General features: G+C 44.3%; 1 protein-coding gene across 1 annotated transcript; it reads right to left on the bottom strand.

The window, feature by feature from the left end:
- Window positions 1-3,344: 3,344 nt before the first annotated feature.
- LOC147441789 (uncharacterized) lies at window positions 3,345-26,163 on the bottom strand. The gene is made up of 6 exons (XM_086529914.1): window positions 25,229-26,163; window positions 25,075-25,147; window positions 24,243-24,286; window positions 24,163-24,186; window positions 23,569-23,629; window positions 3,345-3,773 (listed from the first exon to the last, which is right to left on the bottom strand). The coding sequence occupies exons 1-6, from the start codon at window positions 25,258-25,260 to the stop codon at window positions 3,345-3,347; spliced, it is 663 nt and encodes a 220-aa protein (XP_086386040.1). The 5' UTR covers window positions 25,261-26,163.
- Between the last annotated feature and the right edge of the window lie 1,775 nt (window positions 26,164-27,938).

The following is a 27,938-nucleotide window of genomic DNA, read 5'->3' as shown; positions in this document are numbered from 1 at the left end:
ACGAAAAAATTAGAAAACTTGGCAAAAGCTGCTTGATTGATTTGATATGATTCTATCCTTTGATTTTCTACATTCGAAGAGGTGACATTTGTGATAAGATTCAAGAAGTTGGTCAAGGTCTTATACTGAACATCATATTTTCACTTGCATCAATTGAGGAGCATCTATCACAAGGAGACTCCCAAGGGTTCTTTTCATGCATACCTAGCAACAAGTCTATGGCCAAAGCTATGTCGCCTAGTGTTTGTCTTGTAGCTCGTGCTACAAAGAGGTCAACAAGATAGTGCATGTCCAATTGCTTTTAACGCACACATAGTTTAAATTTTCACCTTTATTTTGATCTCTTTGTAAGTTGCGATGAGTCATGCTTTTAATAGTATTTTTTGTCAATTTCTAGAATTTCCATGTGGAAATTTGTGGCTGGGTTTAGAGCAAGGCTCGAGAAAAGGTAGGTTCAATTTATTCCAAACCTCCTAAAATCAAATTATGGCAACGTCAAAGTTTCCAAGGAGGACTTGAGGTCGGCATAAATTTCAAGAATCTTAGTTGAAAGTTCAATGTTGTGCCTTGCCAATTTAGAGCTGAGTCGCACTCTATGCGAGTAAGGGTAGTGGGAAGAGGAAGTTCTCCAAAAACAAAAAAGGAGAAATCTCCTGCGTGAGTAGAAACCCCACTATCGTTTTGTTAATACCTCACTTTTTTGAGGGATTAAGCTATATTTATGCGTGAGCCCATCTCTCCTCATTCGTAGCAAAAAAACCACTGATGGAAAGCCATGCAACTAACGGATTTATCTCCACAAATTCTCTTCTCATCCCACTCCCACTAAACACGACCCCTGTGCTTCCTTCTCCCGACTCAGCTATTCAAGCACTGACGGAGAGCCAACTTGACCTCATGACCCATGGAACACCTTGGCACTAAGTAACACCTATACTTAATGCGAGGGGAATACTGGGATCGACGGTCAAGGTTGGGGGACGAAATCTTGATCGCAACATCACAAACAAGTTCACACTTAGTTCACACCGAGTTCACATTGAATTCACACCAAATTTGATGTTGTGTGCAGACCCTCCCCAATTCACACCAAGCTCACACTTTGTTCACGTTGAGTTCACACCAAGTTCACACCAAATTCGATGTGGTGCACATACCTCCCGAGTTCACACACCTAGTTTAAAAAGCGATTGGAAGGCCTGGATTGCACCCGCCTCGCAAGCCTACTGTGGACCATTGATCCCACCTCCCTAGGGAGGTGTCAATTAGTCCCCCTCTTAAATATAGCTATTACTTATTAGTAGTGCTCAGGCGCCGAACATGATCATTGATGACACGTAAGTCAGGAGACAGAAGCGAGTATGTCGTGCCAAACGGAGACTTTACTCGTCACAACGATATAACTTATTACAGGTGTTGAGGCTGCACGGTGTACTGCTAGCACAGCTTACGGATTGTAAAACACTGTTGCAAGACATGGTCAGCTGACAGCAGCAGCATACAGCACGCATCACAGCAGCAAGCGAGAATACACTGCACGGCTGCAGGTATCTCCCTCTCTCCCTCTCTCTCTCTCTCTCACGGACCCTACTTCCCTGGCGTAAATGTGTGGCGCTCTACCTTGTGTAGAGAAGATGCTGTGTCCTTTGTGGAATGCTTGCTGGATACCTCCAGAAGGGGAGTGATCAGGAGGGGCTTTGAACCTAGACATCATGCGATGCAGCTACTGATGTGTATTCTGAATGTGGGTGATCTAATTGAGAGGGAGAGCAAATCCACAATATTTTTTCTGATTCTTATGAAATAGTCTGGAGTACACGCTAAAAAAAGGCAAGGAAACAGACTCTTGTTTTATAGGAATGCAACATCAGAGTATCCTATAGATGTTCGCGAGTCACGACCATCTGAAAAGCGGTGCCTTGCAACTATAACCATGGATGATGGAAAGCAAGTCCACAATGAGACTTTGACTCAGAGTAGGTGGTGCATGATATACTGATGGGTACTCTGACTATGCATATGCCGGCCAAGTGTGATGCTTCCTCAAGGGGAATGTTCTTGAAGCGCTTCCTTTTTGCAGCATGAATGATTAAAATGATTTCTTAATGTGCTGACGACAAGATCAACAAGGCCTAGAATCTTAAGAATGGATGTAGCATGAGGGTATCCTTCTAGATACTAGGTATGTTCACATCCTGAAGGCTGATGTAGGATCACGACCATTGTCCTGGAGAAGGACATTCTTAAAGAGGCTTCAAGACGAGGTATGGTGCTCGCTTATGCACTAGTGGACATGTATGTAATGCTTCTATTTGTTGGCCTAGAGAATTTCTTCTATTTTAAGGTCAACTCCCGGAAGAATTTCCTCTTTTGAGGTCAACGCTTTGAAGAATTTGACAATCTATATGCTTAAAGAGCGCAAGGAATTGTCCGTAGAATGGGAAACCAACAAACAACCTAAGATTTCACAAGGGAAGTGTTGTAGAGGCTTTTTTTTTTTTAAACAACATAATCATCTGCAATGCTTTCATTACATTATATGCTCAAAAAGAACAAGCTCAAGGATTTATTGAAAGGATGCCGTGCAAAGGCATCCTTCTAGATGGACTTCCACAACCACATCGTGACCAAAAACGATGACATTCTAAAGACCTTGCAGGTGAGCAATGACACAATTCTATTATGGCAAAACGTCTCAATGTACCAGCATAAGTCGCCAGCATGCTGTGTTTGTTGAAATCAAGTGTTTGATCTCTTCACCCTCTTGTGCATATCCTCTGATGAATGAATCAAACAGAGCACTGTACAGTTTGAAAAGGGATGTCCTCAAGCACCCATTGTGCCTTTGAAATATCATAGCATTTGCCATACATGTCTAAAACTGTCTTGAATTTGCTTTCCTTTGATTGAGGCTACCGTTGTTGCACATGAATAGGAATCAGACTGCCTATATGAGTGTTACACAACCACTCAAACTTGACAAACGGTTGCTAATTTCAAAACTCGAAGACTTAAGGTTGGGCCTGCAATTAAATCCAAGGTGGGATGTTCGAGACATCAAGGTTCAATGGCTTGAGCCTTGTGCATCCTCAATGAGTGAAGGGCTTGTGTATATAATAGACAATGTGGTAGATTTTGTGTGTAATTGAATGTATTTTCAGTTATGTATTGTTCCTCACAACACACGTTGATTAAAATGCATCTCTCTCTCTCTCTCACACACACACACACACACACACAAACTTGCTCGTTGTGCATGCCCATCTCTGAGTGAATGCTTATTCGATTGCATATTTGTTACCCTGATCGAGTGTCGCTCACTCTTCTCATGACTACATGCTATTTCAGATGGCAAGAAACCTCACCAATTCTGTGGCACGGTGAGGATGGCGATGATGGCGTGGCTGCTGTATCTGTACAACAAAACTGGACAACTTGCTTCCGAGCAACATAAAGGTTTGCCCTTCTGCCCACCATTCTTTCATAGTCTTTGTGGAATCTGTCATGGTCTGCCTAAGATGACCCTGGTCGCTTGATAAGAAGCTCCATGGAGTACGCAGAACTTGCCTCCCCATGTGGTTCACAAGGAGGGGCTCCTCTCGTCTGTGCGACTTGAGTTCATCAGATTTAACTTTCTGGTAGCTTACTACATCATTGGCACAAGATTGGTAGAGCTCTAAATGAAAACAAGTATTATAAACTTGTTTATGATTGCAGAGCTGCGACTTCTTAACCATCTTCTTGTATGACTGCTTTTTAAAACCCTCAGCTGACTGCAAAAAGATCATCAAAGAATCTAAGGGCTATTCATGATAAGATCAAATACTCATACCAGCAATTGTAGCGCATGGCATGTGCTAGAGCAGCATGCAAGAATACACTGCCTCTCTCTCTCTCTCTCTCTCTCTCTCTCTCTCTTTGCACACTTTCTTGGCTTACACGTCCAACTATGAGGCTCTGCAAGCGACCTTATTGCACATTTTTCGGGCTTAAATGTCCAAGTATGTTCCTCTTCCTCACGCACAATGTGCGCTGAGAAGGTCCTTTGTCTCCTGGAATGTGCTGGGTTGATAATAATAACCGCGAAACGTTTCAGACACGAAACGCTGAAACGTTTCACCCAAGAGAGGAGCCTCTGTGAAATGTATGACTGAAATTTAATTTTGGATATATATAGTATTATATAAACACATAATAAGAGGCACCCCCAAAATTTTTAGGCGTTTCAGTAGAGGCGTTTCACCTGCATGCTTAAACGTTTCGAGCGTTTCACATTTCACCCTGGCCGAAACGTGTTTCGCATTTTCGCTGGCCCGGTTGAACAGTTGCAACGTAAGGGCATTTCCTGATACAATAACCCATGCGAGCATTCCTAAAGCCTGTTCCGTGACCAATTCGGCTAATGAGCATGAGGCAAGGGTTTGGGAGTGCTGGCTGGTGTTTTTGGAGACATGTATGAGAACAGAGTTCCTTTGAAAATAGTCGCCTCATGAAATGCTTGTCGAGTGACCAGCTGTGTTTAGAATGTTATGAACTGATGCAGCATGACGCCAATGCAGTGGCTGATGGTATTCTGAGGTGTATGATCTAATTGGGGTAAGGAATGAGGGAGAGGGAATCCGCGATGATTTTTTGATTCTCACCAAGTAGTCTGGAGTATATATGTAACAGACTTGGACACTCCGAGTCAAGAATCAATCACAACAACACCAAATAACCACTTCAAAACAATTCACAAATCTCAATAGATTTGCACTAGCCCGACTGAGTTCCGTGCCTAGAGATATTGGCCCCAAAGACCAGCGCCCCTTTCGGTATTTCTTTATGCATTAATTGATCATCAATGTATAAGAGAGCGGTTAGGGTTTCACTCTCAGACTCTGCGTCTAGATGCTCTGAGAAGTGAGTCCTAAACTACTAAATTAAAGGTTACAAGGGATGCCCGAAAGCAGAGCCCCAAAAGCTTCAGAACAAAAGCAAAATGTATATTTCTCTCTCAAACCCTCTTTAGGGTTTTAAAAATAAAACAGATCATTCTCTCTTTCTCCTTAAGCCATTTGCGTAGCCAAAAATCTACAACAGCGTCGCTAAAAAAAAATGTTTTTTTTTTCCACCTTCGTGATTTCTGGAAATATTCGTACACTGTTGCCACGTGGCATGGCCGCCTGCTTTTAGGGTTTCCAGCCAACAATTAGGATTAGGGTTTTAAAAAATTAGGGTTTCTGGCCGAAATTAGGGTTTGTAGGAATTTTAGGGTTTCTGGCAAAAATTAGGGTTTTTGCTGTCGGTAGCCACGTTATCACTTTGTGACATACCCCCCTCTTGAAAGCATTGTAATCGATCGCGATTACGCCTGCAAAATCGACAAAAGCCATAAACCGATCTTAGTAGACACTGACTGTTAGTACCTACGTACTAGGAATACACATCTAGCACATGTACCAATCAACAATCACATCACACGACATCACATGACATTCAACATTCATTCGGATCTTAGACCATGATTTATCGACAATGTAGCTAGCAATCACATCTAGGTCCAATCGGGACCTCATCGATGTCCGATTGATTAACCCCTGTTGCAACCATGTCTATTCGAGATCAATCAGACCAAAATGCTGCAGTCATTTCGTCTATCAGTTCTTGCCTTAAGAGAAGTCAAGAACAAATCAGTATCATAATCAAGAATTCCATTTCATAAAGTCATCCAGTAGAATACTGTCAGCTCTCAGTATCGTTGAAGCTCACAGAGACATCAGTGACTTTAGTAACAAAATCAAGGCATCTGTTGACAAAGGAGCGGAGTAACTCCCCTCTTGTGCATCCCACTGCACCAGATCTTCGGCCAAGCTGAATTTCCGAGTTCCGTTTGGAGTAGACTATGCTAAACCAAAGCAGTGAGGTCAAGTTTCACAATCCGAGGAGTATCTGCTAGGTCCTCCTCCTCCATCCACTTCGCATGAAATGCAGGAAAGTTCTTGAACTTAACCAAGAATCGCCTTCGGACTTTACCTTTCTTCGTATCCCTACGCGCCAAAATCTGTTCAGGAACAAGGATCTCCTCGTTTTCTTCCACTTCAGCTCCCCATCATCAAGCACATCACCCTTAAAAGGTTTCAAGAGATCCACATGGAATGCATTGTGAATCCTCCAAGTATCTGGCAGTTTCAATCGGAAGGAGACATCATTTATCTTTTCAGTAAGCTGGAAAGGTATATAGTATCGTATACTAAGCTTTGGAAAAAGCCTCTCCTTTCCCTTTTTCTCTCTTAGACGTGCCTTCTCAAAACGTAAGAGTACCCAATCATCCTCCTTCAATTTCAAGTCGCGACGATGGCGATCCGCTGCCTTTTTCTGTCGTTCTTGAGACTTCTGCAAAGTCTCGCGAACCTTGGCAAAAGTCGTATCCAAATCTCGCGAATATTCATCCGCTTCAAATATCTAATCTTTCGTGCTCAGGAAGGATGGAATCTTCACAGCACTTTCAACAATCTCAAATGGCGTCTTCCCCGTCGAAGAGTATCTTGTTATTGTAGGCAAATTCCACCAAAGGTAAGTTCTTTTCCCATTGAGTCTTCCGATCCGAGATACAAGACTTCAATAAATCTAAAACCACTGAATTGGCAATCTCAGATTGCCCGTCAACCTGCAAGTGGAACGATGACGATAACTGCAACCGCGTGCCAATGTTCTCCCAAATTGCCTTCCAAAACAAACTCATAAATCTGGGGTCTCTGTCGGAGACAATCGTTTCAAACGTGCCGTGTAATCGGAAAATCATCGTGATCATTTTGTGTTCTCGGGAGATCACAAATGAAATCCATTGCAATACTTTCCCAAGGGTGGGTGGGTATGGGTAAAGGCTGTAACAATCCCCGTGCCTTATGCCTGTCAAACTTGACCTTCTGGCATACTGCGCACAAACTCTTCCACATCCTTTTTGAGTCTCGGCCAAAAGAAGTATCTCTCTATCCCTTTCATGGTGGTGGCAATGCCGCGGTGACCCGTAAAAAGGTGGACAGTGGCATTCAATCATAACCTTTTCCCTCAACGGCTGTGTAACGCACAACATGGATTTTCTCATCAAGTAGCCTTCCCGAAGGGAGTATCCTACTACTGTCTCCCCATCCCGTATCCGTGTAAAAATATCTGCAAAATCTGTATCTGTGACATACTGGTCGACCATATCCTCGAATCTCCCATGATGTATCGCGGAAAAAGCCAAAACTAACGGCTTCCAAGACAAAGCATCTGCCACCACATTCTTCTGTCCCTGCACATAAACAATCTGGAAGTGAAACTGTGACAAGATGTTCGCCCACCGCATCTGCTTTTCCGAAAGCTGCTTCTGTGACAAGAAGTAGCGCAAACTTTGATGGTCTGTAAAGACAGTAAAATCCGTTCCGAGTAGGTAATGCCGCCACTGAGTAAGAGCATGGATAACCGCCAAAAGCTCTTTCTCATATATTTATGTTGTCATCTCCGGCCTAGAGAACAATCGGCTCTCGTAAGCAATGACATGGCCATCTTGCATCAAGACCGCACCTAGACTACGACCACAAGCATCACAATATACTTCAAATGACTTTTGCAAGTCCGGCAAAGTCAAAACTGGTTCCGTAGTCAATTTTTCTTTCAATGTCTGAAAGGCAGTCACCTCTGTGGATCTCCACGAGAAAGGGACTCCTTTTTGTATCAAGATATGCAAAGGGGAAGCAACCTCTGCAAACTTCCGAATGAACCGTTTGTAGTACGAACACAGTCCCAAGAAGCTTCCAACTTCATGGACTTTCTTTAAATCGGGCCAATCACGAATAGTGCCTATCTTGGTTGGATCCATTTGCACTCCTGCTGTTGAGACAAAGTGTCCCAAAAAAAAAAGTGTATCTCTGAAGCAGATGATCTCTGTGTTCTGCCTCATTCTTGGAGAAAACAATGATATCATCAAAGAAAGTGCCAACAAACAGCCTGTACTCTCGAAAAAAAATCATGTCCATCATCCGGTTAAATGTCGCAGGAGCATTGGTTAAGCCAAAAGGCATCACCAAAAACTCAAATAACCTAAAAGTAGGCCGAAAGGCTGTCTTGTAGACGTCTCCCGGCGCGATTCGGATCTGATGATATCCCCTCTTCAGGTCAAGCTTGCTAAAGCACGAGGATCCCTGTAACTTGTCGAGTATATCATCGATCCTAGGAATCGGAAATCTGTTCTTGATGGTGATTTTATTGAGATCTCTATAATCAATGCACATTCTCCACGATCCGTCTTTCCTCAAATCCAACAACAGTGGAGAGCAATACGGTGAAGTACTATGTTGGACAAGACTCTTTTCCAAGAGGTCTTTCACTGGGTTCGTAATCTTTTCATTCTGTACTCGGCTCACACGGTAAGGTGGCCGGTTGGGTGACGTGCTTCTAGGTATCAGGTCAATGGTATGATCTTCAAGCCCTCTAAAAAGCAATCGGCATGAGTGTGGAGAAAAATCTTGGCGTTGTTTTGTTCAGGTCAAAACATATTCAACTTTTATCCATCGTTCGGTTCTCTCCCAAAAGAATGAGTAAAGAAATTGAAGTTTATCAAGTACAATCTTTGAGCCCTTGATTTATCAAAGTCGCTTTCTTGGCCCGGCAGTCAACCACGGCGTAGTTCTTGTGGTACCAAAGGATCCTGAGTAGAACGTCACTCGCGTGCCCTGAACACCCCTGTCATTGCAAACGAAGTTTGCCAATGCTCGGTGTAATGGCAACATCCCATCCGACTGCCAGTCGAACTACCTCCGCCTGTGACGTCAGTCTGTCGGCCGTAATTCCAAATGGAGCCGCCAATTCCAAGTGAAAAGAAGTTGGCCCTGGCTCCTTCAAAAGAGCTTCCTGATCCAAAAAAGCGACAAAGTTCGTACTTTCATTCATTAGATTCGGTGCAGGTCCCACGCCATGTGATACTAGTTTTGCTTTTCTATTTGCCTTTTTTGTCACGTTCCTCAGTTGCTCTCGAACTCTCAAGCCTGTCGTCGTCTTTATCATTCTGTTCTTTCTGTGGCTTTTCAGGGCACTTCGCGGAGATATGTCCATGTTCCCCGCATCCAAAGCACTTCCCCTCTCTGATGAAGCGAACTCTCTCCTCAGGAGTAAGCTTGGGTCGTGCATCCTTTTTCTTTGGATTGCTCTTTGTTCTTTTTACTTTCATTCCCAGAAGTCTGTTCGGCTCGTTGTGTCATGGCCTCATCTGTGGGGTAGGTTAGATTGCCAGAGTGAAAGGCAAAGCCCCTCTTCGCATGACTCATCAACTCCTTAATAGAAGCTGACTTCTGTTCCAAGCAGTGATCTCGGATCTATGTAGGTAGACCCAAGGTAAACCGCTCAATCTGTTCTTTGAACGAGATCTTCTTGAATGAAGAGGCAGGTAGAAAAGAGCTCCAAAATCTTTCACAGTAAGCATTGATTGTATCTTTCTTGGTCATCCGAAGATGGTTCCAAGCAGCTCGTATATCTCGTTCATACTCCTGCATCAACCAAGAAGAAATAAAAAGCTTCTTAAATTTCAGTAATTTAACTGGCGCAGTCTTGTTTAAAAGAAGCGTGGACCACCAAGTGCAAGCATTCCCCTTAAAGTAAGAGGCAGCTCTCCGAATCTTGGAGTGCTCTGAGTAGTGTCCTCCCGCGAAAGCGATGTCAAACTGTTGTATAAAAGACAAAGCCTTCGAAGCGTCCGAGTATCCTGAAAAAGTATCAAACTTGATCGAGTGGCCACCTTCCTTAAACTCTCGGACTTTCTTGCTTTTTATCTTCGAGAAAGTCATACTGGTTGGCTTGGTAAAAATTCTTCTTATTCGCATAAAAGTTTCCGTCATCGGAATCTGAGCCGTCTGTAGACGAGTCCTCAGTAGAACTGTCAGTCTCTGGGTGAGATTTAGCCTTCTTTGCCTTTTTCTAGCCCTTTCCGAAGCTTTGTTTCTTGCTTCGCTTTTGACCTTTTCTGTCTTCTTCGCTTGAATCTGAAGACCTGGAAGAACTGTCAGAAGAAGAAGAAGAAGAAGAAGAAGAAGAAGAAGAAGAAGAAGAAGAAGAACTGGCTACTCCTTCAAATCGAACATGCTTCTTTTGTTTCTTTGCCTTGTCGAATGTCGATTGACGACCCAAATATCCTGGGAAGTCAGTGCCTTTCTTCTGCTTTTTGCCGTGCTTTTTGGCTTTCTTTTGCACGTCAAAAGCTGAGCAATCCGTGCGTCAACCATCTCTTGTAATTCCTTCTCTGAATACTGTTTGTGATCAAAAGGTTTCTTGAGAGCGGTTTTCAAGGGTGATGTAGTGGTTTTCTGCCACTGCGCATGCACTTCCTGAAAAGAAGTTTCGCTCATATATTTTGCCAATTTCGGATCCTTCGCAAAACTGAGCATCATCTTTGTTGCATCGCCTATCAATTGATGACGCTTCATCTCTCTTTGCTCCGCCTGAGTAGGCCGAGGCGGGCCATACTCTCTGCCGGAATCTTCGTTGTGATCCCTGTCCGCATCTCCAGATGCAAAGAGAGTCGACTGATCCTCTCTGAAGCCATAGGTGCCACGGGAAAAAAAAATTGGGGATCGAATTTCCCGTAGAAGAGAAATCGTCCGTGCTCTGATACCACTGTAACAGACTTGGACACTCCAAGCCAAGAATCAATCGCGACAACACCAAATAACCACTTCAAAACAATTCACAGATCACAATAGATTTGCACTGGCCCGGCGGAGTTCCGTGCCTAGAGATATTGGCCCCAAAGACTGGCGCCCCTTCCGGTATTTCTTTATGCATTAATTGATCATCAATGTACAAGAGAGCGGTTAGGGTTTCACTCTCAGACTTTGCGTCCAGATGCTCTGAGAAGTGAGCCCTAAACCACTAAATTAAAGGTTACAAGGGATGCCCAAAAGCAGAGCCCCAAAAGCTTCAAAACTAAAGCAAATTCTATATTTCTCTCTCAAACCCTCTTTAGGGTTTTAAAAATAAAGCAGATCATTCTCTCTCTTTCTCCTTGGCCATTTGCGTAGCCAAAAATCTGCAAAAGCGACGTCGCTAGAATTTTATTTTATTTTTTTTTAAATCACCTCCGTGATTTTCGGAAATATCCGTACACTGTTGCCACGTGGCATGGCCGCCTGCTTTTAGGGTTTCCAGCCAGCAGTTAGGATTAGGGTTTCCAAAAATTAAGGTTTTTGCAAAATTAGGGTTTGCAAGAATTTTAGGGTTTTTACTGTCGGTAGCCACGTCATCACTTTGTGACAATATACCCAAAATGGACAAGAAAAGTGGCTCTGATTTCAAACAAGGTTGTACCGTACGTACATACATATGGATTCTCTCGGTACAGTACAACCGTACAATACGGATCCATACCGTACGGATTGTACAACTTTTTTCAAAACAAAAAATCATGGTCGGATTATCTCTGTGTGCTCACTTGTTTTAAATGAGGGTCTTTTTAGCCCTTTAACTATAGTTTGAAGGTTGCTTTATAACAGTAGTCACTGCAGAGAGGGGCCAGTACCGTCATGCCTCGCGAAGCCATTTAATTGTGGAATTCATTGCTTATAAGTTCTTGCAATGAGCAGTGATTAATTGTCACTTTGTGGGATTGAAATTTGAGATCATATCATCGTACAAGTCACATATGTATGCATTCATGGTAACAGGTATTGTGCATTTGTCAAGTGTATAGGTGGCAAGTGACAAGTAACTTGATTGATGTTCGGGGCAAGTAGGTCTCTCCAATGCGCTATATAGAGTGAATAGTTTAAATATTTGTAGGTTTCTATTGTGAAATTCCTATTTTTCTTTATTTTTTTAAGTTTCTTCTACCAATGGTGGGTATTTTTACGTACCTTATATCTCAATCCATATAGGATTCATACCTTATGTACCGAATTTGTACCGTATTTTACCACCTTGGAACTTTCAAAGGAACGCAAGAAAAGAGTGTTTTCATAGATAGAATAACCTATACGACTACCTTGAAAGCAAGAGTGCCTCCAATACTAGCCATAGACAATGGAAAAAAGAATTCACGAATGAGATTTTGGCTGAGTAGGTAGCATATAATGGCACTGCTCTTTTCAAGAGGTAACTATGTACAAGATTTTTTTTTGCAACATCTTGTTTGCAATGCGTGATCACATCATATGCTCAAAGGACAAGCTCGACAAGCTTTAGAATGTATCGAACAAGTGCATTGCAAGGGCATACTTCCAAAAGGAGGACATATGTGTGCATCCTAATGAGTGCACAATGATTGAAGCCATGCAAACATACGAAAGAAAATTTGCAGCAAAGTATTTAGAGAAGGAATTACAAGAGGTGGTTCATGCTATTGACGTTCCATCTCTTCAAGTTCGTACTGAGTAGGCCGTGGTGGCCCGTACTCTTCCTTTGTTTGATCATGAAAATCTTCTTCGTGATCTCCTCCCGCATTCGCAAATGCAGAGAAGTCGACTGATTCTTGTTGGAATCCATAATGTCGCGAGAAAAGGATCGGATTTCTCGATAGAAGAGAAATCGTCCGAGCTCTGATACCACTGTAACAAACTTGGACACCCCAAGTCTAGATTCTACCGCGACACAGCACAGATTCACTTTAAACAATTCACAAAAGTCGACACGACTCGGCGTAGTTCTGTGCCAAGAGATACTGGCCCCAAGGACTGGCGCCTCTTTCGGTATTTCTTTTTATATTAATCTGTGTTCAAAGTACAAGAGAGTCGACAGGCACTCACTCTCAGACTCTGCGTCCAGATGCCCTGAGTAATGACGCCCAACTCACTTATTTATTGGTACAAGGGATGTCCAAAAGCAGAGCCCCAAAAATCTCATCTCAAAAGCAAAGTTTCCAAAAACAATTGGTCTTTCAAAGCTTTTAAAATTTAAAGCATTAAGCCCGAAAAGCTTCTCAACGCAATTTTTGGAAATCCGTACAACTATCAGCGTAAGAAGCGGGATGTCTGTACAGCTGTCCGTACAGCCTGCCACGTCAACATGTCAGTGCGTTTTGTGGCAGATTTTTCGTTGACTGCCACGTCAACCTGTCGACGCATTTCAAGGGTCCGTACAGGGCCTACCACGTCACCAGTTTGTGACAGATGTCCCGAAAACTATGTTTCGTACACCATATGGACATTACCAATTGTTGGTCTTACCTTTTGGATTGACCAACGCTCCCGTAACTTATCCTAAATAGGACAATGGGATGCGTTTTTGTGCAGATTACAAGGGTCTCAACGAGGTCACCATCAAGAGTAAGTCTCTGCTATCGAGGATGGATGGTCTCATGAATCAACTCTGAGGTGCGAGATATTTCATCAAGATTGATCTTCGGATTATATACCGATACAACTGCGTGGTGTCACGAAATCCACGTTTTCGTACACAATACGAACATTACCATTTTTGGTCTTACCTTTTGGAGATGACATACTTATTTATAGTCCGACACTCGAGGAACATTTGCAACACCTTCGGCTCGTCTTACATAATTTATGACGAGAGATATTTAATGCGAAGCAATCAAAGTGCAAATTTTTTCGCACGGGGGAGTTGTATCTCGGCCATGGCATCCGCATTGATTCGAAAAGGGACGAGTGGTCCCACAGTGGCACATTTTACGAACCATTTGGCAAGTGAAATTTCACTGAATTTTCCAAGAAATTCATCAAAGACTATGCGAAGGGTGTTCTCTATCAAGATGATCGACCAATGGCATTTGAAAGTTGTAAGCTCACGGACACACAAACTCGTTATTCCACACAAGAGAAGAAACTACTAGCAATTATTCATGCATTGAAAATTTGGTGTCATCATTTCTATGTTGCCCGCTTTGTGGAAAGGACTCCATCACTCATTGAAATATGTCTATGGTCAGCATCGGCCTGACCCTTGAGGTCACAAGGCAAGGTGGGTTGAGCTCATGTAAGAGTTTGACTTAAGATATGCCACCATAAGGGTGCTACAATGTGGTGACCGAGGATCTTGGAGGTGAATGTTCTTTTGTTCACTGAAATCTCGACTAATTTCTTTCTTTCTTTTAAAGGGTATTCCAAGACAGATCCTCACTTTGGTGAGATCTTGCGACAAGTCTAAGAGGGGTTACGTAGCCCGGAGAGCAATGGCAATGCGAACGCCCGTAAGCTGGCTACGAAGAGGAAGGTAGCAAAATAGTACTCCATTTGTGGTGGATTACTTTTTAAGCAAGGCAAAGTGTGTGTGCCCGTTGATGAGGATATCCGTAATAAGATTTTGTTGGAGTGTCTTGATGCTCCAAGCTGGGACACCCTAGCATACACCATACTTTGGCCTTAGTAAGCCGGTATTTCTATTGGTCGCACACGAAAGCTTTTGCTGAGAAGTATGTGCGAGAATGCGCGTAGTGTCAACTCAACAAAGCTGACCGCCAATAGTGTACTTGACTACTACATCCTCTGCAAATTCCTGATAAGAAATGGACTAGCATCTCTATGGATTTTGTAGTTGGATTGCCCCGGACCAATCAAATGCCATGATGCCATCTTGGTCGTTGTTGACCGACGCAAAGAAAATATTCCTAGTCGCACCATCGTAAAGAGCCGTGAGTTAGGCAAGCTCTTTGTGGAGATAGTAGAAAAGTTGTATAGTTTGCCCAAGGAGATCATTAGTGACCGTGATCCTAAGTTCATTGGCAATTTTTGGCTAAAAGTTTTCCAGAAAGTGGAGATCGGCTTGGCTATGTTGCCTCGGATCTTCCTAAAACCAATGGACAGACTCTAACACACTAATCAAACCATGGAGGATATACTACGTGCATGTCTCTCGCCACATCAATCTGATTGGAAACATTATCTTCCATAGATTTAGTTTGCTAATAAGAGTATTGAGCACCCGGCTACAAGCTATAGCCCGTTCATGCTAATTATGTACGGTTAAGAGCCGAAACCACCGATCACTACTGGAATAAAGGGGGTTAAGATGCAATCCGTGGCCGATTTCTTGTACTAAATGCATGGAAATGCTCTTAGTTGCTAGGGAAAGCGTAAAGAATGCCCAAGATCCACCTTTTATGCAAACCAACATTGACAGCCTCGTATCTCCAGGATGGGATGTGGGTGTACCTTAATGTATTGAAGGATTCTGTAGCGATCTATTTTGGTTAATGCTCGAAATTATCTTCGTGACATTGGGGACTATTCCAAATTACCAAGAAGATTAGTAATGTCTTCTACAGGCTGGATCTACCCTTTGACATTACTGTCCATCTTGGATGGATCTACCCTCTGACATTACTGTCTATCTTGTGTTCTATGCTAGCCGCTTGAAGGAGTGGTTGGGAGAGGATGAACGAGTGTTTTTTTTGGAGGAAGTCTTGAGTTTGGAGGATACCACTCGTTATATTCCACTTGAACCCAAATTGGTTCTTGATAAAAATGGTCAAGCTGTCTCATAAGACTTCTTACCTCAAGTATTTGATAAGGCATCAACTTGAGTTAAGCGCCACTTGAAAATCAATACGCTCGTCGAACAGTCGTTTCAACGATTTCATAACCAAGGATATTATTGAGGACAACAATTAAAAATAAAGAGGGAAGTGTTACGGTCTCCACGCATCAAGATTGACACTTGAGCGATCTCTACCCGATGTAAACATTGCTCAGAATTCTTAATACTCCCTCCGTAAATAACCATCCAGGTGCGGGCCATGAGTAACAACAACAATACTCCCCCCCATAATAAACCACAAGGGTCCGGGCCATGAGAAAAAAGAACACTTTTCAAACATTCAATACTCCCCCCGCAAATAACCACAAGGATCCAGGCCATGAGTATGAGCAAGCATTCCCAAACATCATTTCTCACTAGTCCACATGGGAATAAAATCGCCAATCATTGAAACCAAAGTCAAACAATTCAAATTGCCACCAAGACATGTTTAAATCAGATACCATCCATTTCAAGCAAATTTCAAATAGTACTTCCTCAAACAGAGTTCAAAAGTATTAAAACAACTAGATAATTCATTCAGGTTTTTGTTCAGACAGCCGAACTTTGAGGACGATTGGCTTATCCTGCATCACGGTAATTGTACAGCTCCAGATCTGGAGCGTCACGTGATTCTTGTCCTTTCAAGGCAAGAGAACATCACAGTTGCCCAACTTCATGTCTACTAGTTGCTTTGGATGGCAGTCTGGGAGAACATTGGCACACAATTGTAATTCTCGTCCTTGTTCCACCCGAAGACAAATGGGCAATTTGAAACAGCCAATTAAATGGTTTTGGATTGGTTGAAGTCTTATATTTCGAATCAGAAGACTCAATAGGAAAAGTTTTGCCCTTGGTGGAGTTTGCCTACAATGACACATGGGGAAGGCGCCATTTGAATCATTCGAAGGTGCTAAGAAGGTTTCTAAATTTCTAAGCACAAAAGACAACATTTGCTTAAAGCAGATTTTTGAAAAAGTCTAGCAGTTTAGAGGAGGAGAGATCGTCCTCTTTGAACAATGACCAGATCAACAACAAAACCAAGGAGTTCAAGGAAGGGAGTTAGGCCGTCAAGTTTCAGACGTTTTTCAAGCTACCTGGACACCCATCAAGCCCTTGAGTTTGTACAACAATTTGACGTCGCCTTCTTTGGGGAGCGATTCTCAAAACATTCCAAGGAAAGAAAGGCGGAATCTTACTTGAAAAGAACGATGTAGGCATAGTGATCTACTTTGTTCTTACGCAGAGAACTACATGCGACGTGGTTAAAATTCTTCTTTTTTTTTTCACGTCAACTTGGATATTAGATGAATATGAAAGAGATGTCATCACGACTTGGCATCACTTGAAAATGACTGAGAAAGATACATTGGGTGACTACTCCCAGAGGTATTGGGATACTTGTTTGCTAGTGTCTTCGTTTCGGAAGATTACTTTGAAAGACCATAATGAGTGGTTTTGGTGTGGTTTGCTAGAGAGATTCAAGACTATGCTTTAAACCAGAAGCCTAACTCCATTCAGAGACTTATGGGACATGGCTAAGCAATGATTTGGAATGGATGCCGGCTCATTGACTTATGCAACGGACAGGATAGTATCCACCTCAGAAAGACAAGAGTTTGCCAGTGAAGAGAACGAAGCAAGGGAATTGGATGACATCTCATCACAAGATTCTGGAGAATTAGAGAGTTCCAACGAGCTAAGGAAACCATATGCAAGTCTATCAAAGGATTCTAGAGATAGAGGAATCAGATGATATTGCATCTTAGGGTTTCGATGATTGACACTGACATGCCATTGGACAGGGGGAGCGAAAGACGCTACTCGCAGGTCCCAGGGCACAAGAAAAGAAAGGATAAATGTAAGGTGTAGCGGAATGAATGTTTGAACTTTGCTCAAGATGAGTGCTCCAAACTGTGCTCAAGATTCCTTTTGTTCTTATGGAAGGGAGAGCCCTTTATTCTTAATGAGAGAGTGCAATGATTGTAACAAGTGTATGAGATTGAGAGATAGAGAGAGAAGAGAATACGACACCAAGATGTTGTAAAACCCTCCTCCGAAGGCTCCACTCTCGTCGGCGAGAGTGGTCTACTATTGATTTCACAAACTGGTACAAACTGAATGCATGTGACTGATGCAATCTAGGCTAGGTCGATGTCGACGACGGCGACGACGAGACCGACGCTATGGCTGAAATCTGCTACTCTTTATCTGTTGTCCAAAAACGTTGATAGGCTGAATTCTTCTGCGGTAAAATGCAAGAGAAAACGCTACCTTTGCTGGTTTTGTGGCTGAAAATCTGCGATTACTTGGGGCTGAAATCTGATGGTTCTTAGGGCTGAACATTGATGATCTTTACCTGTTGAAAATCGCCATGGCTGAGGGCAATTCTAACATGCTGAAAACGCTAAGGCTGCAGATGCTTGGCGATGATGTGACTGGAGCAAAAACGCTAGGTTGAGGAGTCCTTTGGCGATGAAGCCTGCAGAAAACGCTAGCTGACTGGGACTGTTTGGCGATGGGTCTTCTGATGAAAACGCTAGGGAAGTGGATCTTCTTGCTTGGAGGGAAAACCACCAAGGGGGTTCTTGCTTGAGAAGTTGCCTGTTGAGCTTGGCTCCTGGTGCCTCTTCTGCCAATCAGTGCTAGCCTAGGTTTGCTTATATACAAACTTACTCAATTTACCCTACCTACTTTCCAACAAAAGTCACTTAAAAATAATAAGTGAAAAATGTCAAAAATAGGAAAAATAGGCTAAATGCATTGGAAAATTCCCTGAAGGATTCTGATGGATTCTGATGGGAATGCTTATGATCATGCTGTGTGCAACCAGAGGATATGCATCTACACTAAGTGTCTGGGCATGCACGGTCTGCGAGCAGACTCACAAAAGTGTCGGATCACTTCTAAATCTAGACTAACTGGACTAACTGAACCCTGACCATGTTGTAGCTTGTCCACGGACACATAGGATTGGATGTGTCACGTGACGATAAAAGGAATCAGCTGGTAGATCAGAACATTCTCCAAATCCAAGATAAAGTTTAGAGCTAGATCAATATGATCTAGATCTGAATACTGCTTTTGCCAAGGTACACGAGGCTCTTGAAAAGTCTCAAGCACGGCTTCAAAAGGCAGCCGACACAATTCAACGCGACTTTGGGTGCTCTTCCAGTTTGAGAAGGCATGCCTTCGGAAACAAAATAAAGAACAAACGAAAGAATGAGAAGATGATTTTGGAGCAGTGACAACTCCCGAATGAAAAAGAGAGCGAGGAGATTCTTGTACCGGAACAGATATTGGCTTTCCACGACAGGAAAGATAAAGGTAAAGTGAACGGTGGTTCCTAGTTAAGAAACATCGAGCATTAATTGCGAAATGGATTGAGGAGGACCTAGCAGATACTCCTCGGATACTGGAACTTTACCTTGATATTTTTGGTCTATGCTTTTTCTATTCCGCCTGGAGTGTCCAAGCCGGTTACGAAGCAAGGGTTTGCTATGCATTCAGGTAACTTGACTTATCCAAGCAAGGTTTTGGTATGCATGCCGGCTCATTGACCTATCATGCGGATAAGCTAGTGTCCACCTCAACGGGACAAGAGTCCATGAAAAAGAAAGAAACAAGGGATTTGGATGAAAGTTCATAAGAGAATTCCGAAGAAGTAAGGGAATAAGCTGATAGTGTATTCGAGGGTTCTGACGAAGCAAAGGAATTTACTGATGGTTCATCAGAGAATTCCGACGATTTAGATTGAGGTGCTAGTGGACATGGGAGGCCAGCGAGGCTATCAATATGCCACAAGCCACAAGAAAAGAACAGAAAGGTAAGCTAGTTCCACCGGATAATTTGGTTAAGAGCACTTTTTGGCTCTTGATGCAAAGTGGATGGGGATGGAGAACATGACAAATTCTCTTCAGTTTTGAGGTGTACCTTGAAGCTAAGACATGTCCCACTTCACCCCTCCTCCCTGCTTGAGATATTCCCGTTTCACTCAACGGATGAGTGTGGGGTTGTGGATTTCCTTTGTTGAACAAGCTTCTTGGCTTTCTTCTCTCTTTATTGTCCGAGGCATAAAATCATTGAGAAACTGTTCGGAGCATGATCCACAAATTGTTGAATACTAGCAATTTTTTGATTCAGACAATATCGTTGAATAACTTTTAGTAGATCGCAACAATATCGTTCTATTTTTCCCTTCCAAGACACGTTCCGAAGGGCCGCGACGGCAGGAAAGTATCCCGAATCAAGTGATTTCTCTTTTTGCTAAAAGTGGTTCCAAAGGTGTAATAGTCATCGTTGTTGTCGTTAGAAGATGGAGTATATTTTCTGAAACTTACATTTGCTCGACTTCCTCACTTGAACATGCGACTAAAAGGTGGAGAAGAAGAATGGAGTTGTCCTCAAAGTGAAAACGTCGTCAGTGTTTCCTTATGGACCCCTTCTCTGCCAAACTCCTCCAATTTTACCTGTTGACCGAGATATTCGGGAAAAGACGCGAACTTCCGTCCCTTCCAAGAGTGCTTCTTGTATTCATGATTTCAATTTGAAGTCCTCAGCCTGACAGGAAAACCGCCGTCCCTGAGGTCGTCTTATGGTACCATCTACCTCTTCCACATCATCCTCTTGAGAGAGTTTTTCGACCTTCTACCACCTTCGACAGAATTGCAAACAATAGTCATGACTAAAAATCTAACACTTGAGCTTTTAGTCAAAGTGCCGTCGTGTCACAGTGGTCCCTCAGTCTTCCGCCCCCTTCGATAGTTCTTAAATCACGAAGTACAAATGCCGAGGAGTCAATTTGCATCTATGTAACCGTGCATTGATCTACCAAAGTGTCCCTAAGGTCTCAACTATAAAGGCTCTAGGCCCAAAAGCAACTGATACAAAAAGCTGGAGCGCCCTCAGAAGCAACTGCTAATAATGTCACGTGACACATCCAACCCTATGTGTCCGTGGACAAGCTACAACATGATCAGGGTTCAATCAGTCCAATCAGTCTAGATTAGAAGTGATCTGGCACTTTTGTGAGTCTATTCGTAGACCGTGCATGCCCAGACACTTAGTGTAGATGCATATCCTCTGGTTGCACACAACATGATCATCAGCATTCCCATCAGAATCCATCAGAATCCTTCAGGGGAATTTTCCAATGCATTTAGCCTATTTTTCCTATTTTTGACATTTTTCACTTATTATTTTTAAGTGACTTTTGTTGGAAGTAGGTAGGGCAAATTGAGTAAGTTTGTATATAAGCAAACCTAGGCTAGCACTAAATGGAGAAGAGGCAACAAGAGCTCCACCGCTCAACAAGCAACTTCTCAAGCAAGACTCCCCAAGTGCTAGGCGATTCCCTCTTGCAGGCATCCTTTGCGTTTTTCAACAACCCTAGACCAGCATAGCTCTAGCGTTTTTACCCCAAAACGCACCAGCATTCCCTAGCGTTTTTACCCAACAAAATGCAACAGTTCTCCTAGCGTTTTCAGCAGCCTGCAAACACCAACGTTTTCAGCCTTGCCATCCCCAGCAAAACCCCCCATGCCTAGCGTTTTTGGTCACAGCCGATTCAGCCCTTTAAGAGTAGCAGATTCAGGCCGGAAAGACCAGCAATTTCAGCCTTAAGAACCTCAGTTTTCAGCCCTAAAACCCTGCAGATTTTCAACGACAGACCTAAAGAAACAACCCCAAAATCAGCGTTTTTGGACTTGCAGCAAATTTCAGCCCATAGCGTTTTTGGACAGCAGATAAAAGATTGCAGATTTTAGCCCTTAAGTCGGTGTCGTCATCCCCGTCGTCATCACTGACATAGCCTAGACTTGCATCAGTCACATGCATTCAGTTTGTACCAGTTTGTGCAATCATAAAAACCCCACTCTCGCCGACGAGAGTAAGGTTTTCGGAAGGGGTTTTGCAACGTACACTACTTCCACGTCAAATTTGCACCGCACTTCCGAAGATTTCACACATCAACGAATCTCTCTCTCTCTCTCTCTCTCCAACAGAGAGAGAAGAGGTGATCTCCAAAATGTGAGAAGAGGCTATTTTTATATGGATGAACATGCCTCTTGAATAAGGATCGTACCGATTTCAAAAAATTGTCAGAAAAGCGGAATTTGTTGAAGATACTTCTCTGGAGAAGCCAGGAAAACACCTGCGCGAAAAGGGAAAGGGGGGGGGGGGGGGGGGGGGGGGGGGGGGCATGTGGCGGCAACATATGTGGAGCAGGAGACACACATACGTATGTTGGCGAAAGGAGCATGGGAGGCCACGGCTGCGCACGAAGGGGGGAAGGCCACATCATGCCTTTTTTTAATTATAATTTAGGGCATCGTAGATCACACATGGCACTTGTCTGGGGTGTAAACATTTGACGAGCTTGAGTTCGAATCTTGCAACCATGCTCCCTCCTTTCAAGGGAGGAGAAAACCTTCATTTCTAAAAATAGAGGGTCGCAAACAAGATGGAATATTCCTAGTTAATGAATAAGTTACAAAACTTGACACTTGTCTGTCTAAAAGCTAAATAATGTTTGCCAAGTGTCCTTACATGTTTGAAGTTTTTTGGCACAAGTGTCTTACCTTTTGTAAAAATAAAAGAAGTGAATTGTCTTTTGTCTTTGACAAGTGTCCTTACACATGTAACAAGTGTCTTGACACTTGTCCTTCTTTTGGAATACTCCCCTTGACTTGAAGCTTTTAGAACATTCTAGAATCGGCGGAAAACTGATAACAAAAGCTTCAATATGGCAATCAAATGAAAGCTCTTTTTGAGTAGAATACTTAATGCTCAAGCATTTTCAAAACAGCATTCAATGCAAGTCATCATGCATGTTCTACACTGTGTGCGTAAGGTAGATTCCATCTATTCTATACATTTGTATCCATCTATATCTCTCTTGCAATAAGGTGAGAGGATATAGTCCTTCATGCCTGTTAAGCATGTCAATGGCCATTCATACTTCCCCACTTAGGGATACAAGTATGTCTAATCAACCATGGTTCGATAAACACAAGAACACATGCCCAATTATGTAATCTTTCTTTGATTCATGGGTTCATATAATGCAAACGCTGGCTTCTGGTCGGCACATCATCACTTTTGTGACAGAGTAGAAGGCTTAATGCTGAAGGCTAAGATCGAACAGACACAGTCAAGGACATGCTCTCGTTGTGAATCAGAAGAAGATGAAAGTTCACTTTTACACATGCTGGTATAGCGTCTTGAACTAGACAATCTAGGAGTACCAATGCGACTTGCATTCAAACAAATCAGACGGCTATCAACAAACTCAAGTAGTGAAGATCCGGAATTGATACTCCCGGAAGGGGACATTGGAGGCGAGTGTATGCCAGGATGGGCATCACTAGGAGGGCCTAATCTGGCTTTCATGGACCACAGCGGAGGAATGCCTGTGCAAACATTGTTGCAATGTTCCTCTCGGGACCAGAATCAGACGAATTGCTCCTTTTCAGATGGAACATCTTGACCTTCTCATATTTATAGTGAACATTGAGTTTGTGCGACATATTGAATGTCAATCCACCAAGGACAAAGCTTGGTGATAAAATGGCTTGTAAAATTTTGGCAGTATAACGTAAGAAATCCCTGCCACTCGCATGTGTAGGAGTAGGCATTAGCAAAGGCTCCAAACACTGATGAAATCACACTTCTTAAACCCATGAAAACACACTTCTCTGTAGGTGGACGTGAACACACACACACACACACACACACACACACACACACACACACACACACACACACACACAAATAAAGAGCATTCATCAACTCAGGTTAGCGGGTAAGATAGTGGGGTGGCTGGGATAGTGCCCAAACGAGGCTCTCAACAACATCCCTGATCCTTGACATCTTGTCTTTATAGATTTGGAGAAAACCAAGGCTACACATTTAGATTGCACTAATGGCATATATCAAATGCTAGAGGAGATGATAGGGGCAACATATCAAATTGAGATCAAACTCAGTTGTATAACTCCCACCCAATTAAGTAGACAAAGCAAGTGACAATAAGATAGGTTATAGACAACAAAAGAGTGAAATTCCAGTTCATCATAAACGTGAGACTACCTTTGCCATCCTGCCAGCGACCATGCTTCCAAAGCCTTGCACACCCCATGATTGCCCTGTCCTAAAAGTTGGAGACACCATTCTTTTTACAAAACCAACTGTGTGTGCATATGTGTGTGCAAATGTGTGCATGCATGCCTATTTCATCAACAATAGTCATGGAAAAATCACGAAGGCCTGAGGTCAGCCTAGTGCTCAACAAGATTGTGAAAATCTTCCATTACCTTGTTTGTCAAAAAAGGTACATGGCTAGACACGGTAAAGATGACGTAGCACAATAAGCTCCCCGTTTGGCAAGGACACAAAATCATAACTCTATTTGAGGATCTGCACGTTCAAGAACAACCTCAGGTTTACGATAAAAGTGGTTGCAAACGCATCAACCTATTTTGAGTTCAATCATGGTCTGCCTTGGAACGTTACTACTGACTCAAAAAATATTGATATAAACAGGCTGAAGTTGTAAAATCCCACAAGATAAGTCTATTGTTAGGCATTAGGTTACCCGTAAGACAAGGTGCATAACACTGGACTAATGCCTCTATGTTACAGCACACTGCTCAACCGGAAAGGCAAATGACAGTGGATTAATACCTGTGCGGGAAAGTACACTGTACACTGTTCGATTGAATAGGTAAATAACATTGGACTAACACTTGCATGTGAGAGTGCACCTTGCGCAGAGACCCAAAATTAATGTGCTTGATCTCTGCTGATCCTGGACCACAGAAACCAAAATAAGAAAATAAATAGAGAAAAATTGCAGGTGCAAATGAGGTGATGCGCCACTAAAAGAAGGGAACCTCTTGTAGTTGGCCATACGAAGAATGTTTACTAGCTTAAGAATAAAGTTGAGGACGCCTGCCACATAAAGTAGTGTGAGAGCTTCCACGAGCCACCATCGTCAGTTCCACGGTCCAACTCAGCGTTTGGCGCCTATCGAGGTTCTCTTTTTCTAAAAATTGGCATGGTTTCTCTCTCTTTCCTTCACTTCTTCCTTTTTCTGAATTTGGTTCTTTGCGGTTGTATCAGGATGATCCTTTTGTGAGGGGCCTCATTAAAGCCGAGGGGACATTGTGATTCTACAAAGCCTTAGACAATTGTAGAAACACCCTAAAACATATTGAACATGTCTAATTTCCCATCTTGCAGGCATGCTTCTAAGTCTTGTGCAACCCGTATTTTATAAGGAGTAGAGATATCTCCAGTCATAATGTGATAGGTACCTGTGGTATCTAGAAAGTCAAATGTGGATGCACGAAGGCCAAAGGCTAGCTTTAATTCATGCTGAACCTGACGAGGTTAACCTTCCCTTACCTTGTTTGTCACAAAGGTGCATGACTAAACCTAGCAAAGCTATATCCCAAATGATAGATGTCTTTAGGTTGAAAACACAACAAGCAGTAGCTTCCCCAAGCCCTATAAACCCTAAACCCTCAGTTGAGGATGTGTATGTTGAAGAACAGCCTTGGCAAACAATAAAAGTATTGTGAAACATCTACATACCTCGGGTACTTTAGCATTAATAACCCTAGACCTGGCCTTTTTGACAGCCATAAATCCATGTAAATGCCTGCAGCTGCAAATTCCCACTAGAAAATAGTCTAGTGGAAAACGTTAAATTAAATGAACGAAAAGTCTCCCAAGATTTGATGATTACCTGAGTATGAGAGTACGGTGTCCGATCTTCATTGCATGGAGACAAGGAGCCCTGTGGTGTTCTCTTGTGCTACTGAAGGCAGCACAATTTCAAAATATCTTCCTTCAAACATGAGAACCCTAAACCTGGGTTTGAAGATTTAACCGTTTAGTGTCTTCGTACAACCAAGCATGTTACGTTCTTGGCTTTAGGTGAAGCAACATCCCCGTTGAGCTTGCACCGCTTGTCCGTGGTATGTTGCTGATAGGTTGATGAAGTTCCAAGATTAACAATAATCTAACAGAAGCTGAATCCATGCACGCACTCACAGAAACTTCACCTAGATATGGTTCCCGGCAGCCAAGCCAGGATGCAAGGCTTGTGATGCGAACTCAGTAAATGCACAAACATTGTTAGTTCGAGTACCATAAGGGAAATTTGATTGAAAGCTATTGAGGTACAGGAGATAAACTATACGCAGCACATGGCAGCCAGAAATAAGAAATAATCTGCTGAAAAAGTTACTTGACAGAGAGACATTGTCATTGAGAGAGAGAGAGAGAGAGAGAGAGAGAGAGAATCGTCACAGCTGCTGCAAAGTTGAAGAGGCCAGGACGGCCACAGCACTAGTCGCTCCTCAGTCGCTCAGTGTCATCAGGTAGCTTCCATGAACGCATGCAAAACGGAGGGAACGAAGCGCGGGATAGTACATTTTATATATACCTTTTTTTTTGTTGAAATGTTTCAATATTTTCCACTATTTTTAGTGAATCATACTAATGAAAGCAGCGATTACTACGAGGGAATCAATACTTAAGCGTCCGACAGAGCATCGACCTCTTTGCATTCACAATATATAATTAAACTCTGCACCTAGAAAACACAATCGCACTTTGGCAGGGTGGCTAGCGCGGACGTTTTGCTACAGCCCGTCTCGAGCTCGAACAGCCACATGTCGGCCACATATATAATTTGTCAAAAGATTTACATAAATGCCTTCGCCTTCGCCGCACGCCCACGTGGCCCAATCAGGATTTTTTAAAACTTTTGCATTATCCTAGTCACCTGCTCACATGGCGTAAAACTTTTGCATTATCTAGTCACCTCCTCACATGGCGTAATAGGATTTATTCCATCCCCCCCACATACCCTAAACCCTAAACCGGCTTGGCAAGAAGGAGAGAGAGGGCGACGGCACGAGAGAGAGGACGCGAAAAAGGACCAAGGAAGGTATGACGATGTGCTTCCTACGTAGCGCAGATTGGTGGGTTGGTTGTGCCCGTGAACGCGTCCATGCACAACATCGACCCCGTCCGCGCTACCGGGGCCTCAAGCACCCGTCGGCCCCGTTAAGCACACCGTCGGCCCCGTCGGTGCTACCGGCTCCGTTAAGCACCCGTCGTTCCGTTGCGTCCCGTCAACGTGTCCATGCACAACGTCCACCCCGTTCGTGCTACCGAGGCCGTCGGCACCCGTCGGCCCGCGCTGTCCCGTGAAAGCGTCCCGAGCACACCGTCGGCCCCGTCGATGCCACCGGCTCCGTCGAGCACCCGTCCGCCCGTTCCGTCTCGTCAACGCGTCCATGCACAACGTCGACCTCGCTCGCGCTACCGAGGCCGTCGGCACCTATCGGCCCGCGCCGTCCCGTCAACGCGTCCCGAGCACACCGTCGGCCCCGTCTGCGCTATCGGAGCCCTCGGCACCCGTCGGCCCGCGCCGTCCCGTCAATGCGTCCATGCACAACGTCGACCCCGTCCGCGCTCCTGGGCCCGTCGGCGTCTGTCGGCCCGCGCCGTCCCGTCAACGCGTCCCGAGCACACCGTCGGCCCCGTCCGCGCTATCGGGTCTGTCGGCCCACGCCGTCCCGTCAACGCGTCCCGAGCACACCGTCGGTCCCGTCCGCGCTATCGGGGCCGTCGCCACGCGCCGTCCCGTCAACGCGTCCCGAGCACACCGTCGGCCCCGTCCGCGCTACCGGGGCCGTTAAGCACCCGTCGCTCCGTTCCGTCCCGTCAATGCGTCCATGCACAACGTCGACCCCGTCCGCGCTACCGGGGCCGTCGGCGCCCGTCGGCCCGCGCCGTCCCGTGAACGCGTCCGTCGCACACCCGTCGGCCCCGTCCGCGCTACCGAGGGCGTCGACACCCGTCGGCCCCCGTCCGCGCTACCGAGGGCGTCGGCCCGCGCCGTCCCGTCAACGCGTCCGGAGCACCCCGTCGGCCCCGCCGTGGAGTCGGCGCGTCAACGCTCCATCGCGCGAGTTGCGCCCGTGCACAACCAACCCACCAATCTGCGCTACGTAGGAAGCACATCGTCATACCTTCCTTGGTCCTTTTTCGCGTCCTCTCTCTCGTGCCGTCGTCCTCTCTCTCCTTCTTGCCAAGCCTTCCCCCCAGCAAGGGTGTTTCCCCGCTTTTGCCCGTGCGTGGGGTTGAAACGCGCCGTGTGGTTTCTTTGGACCGCGGGGTTCATGGGCGCCGTGGGGTTTTTCGGGACCGCGGGGTTCATGCCCGGCCGTGGGGTTCAGCGCCTTGGACCGCGGGGTTCACGGTTGGGATTTCTATCCGGGTTGCCACGGTGCTTGTGGGGTTTGCCGGCCCGCACCGAATTTTCGCAACTATAAGGGTAGTGGTGCTCGGTTGAGACGGGAACGGGGCGGACCGCGGAGCGAGGGACGGGTGAGGTGAGGCGACGAGTTCCCCGCACCCCTCTTGTGACGTTGGGATGCAAT

Source organism: Adiantum capillus-veneris, chromosome 14 (assembly GCF_014529385.1).
Source record: "Adiantum capillus-veneris isolate H3 chromosome 14, ASM1452938v2, whole genome shotgun sequence".
NCBI classification, from domain to species: domain Eukaryota; kingdom Viridiplantae; phylum Streptophyta; class Polypodiopsida; order Polypodiales; family Pteridaceae; genus Adiantum; species Adiantum capillus-veneris.
This window is presented reverse-complemented; position numbering and strand designations above follow the sequence as displayed.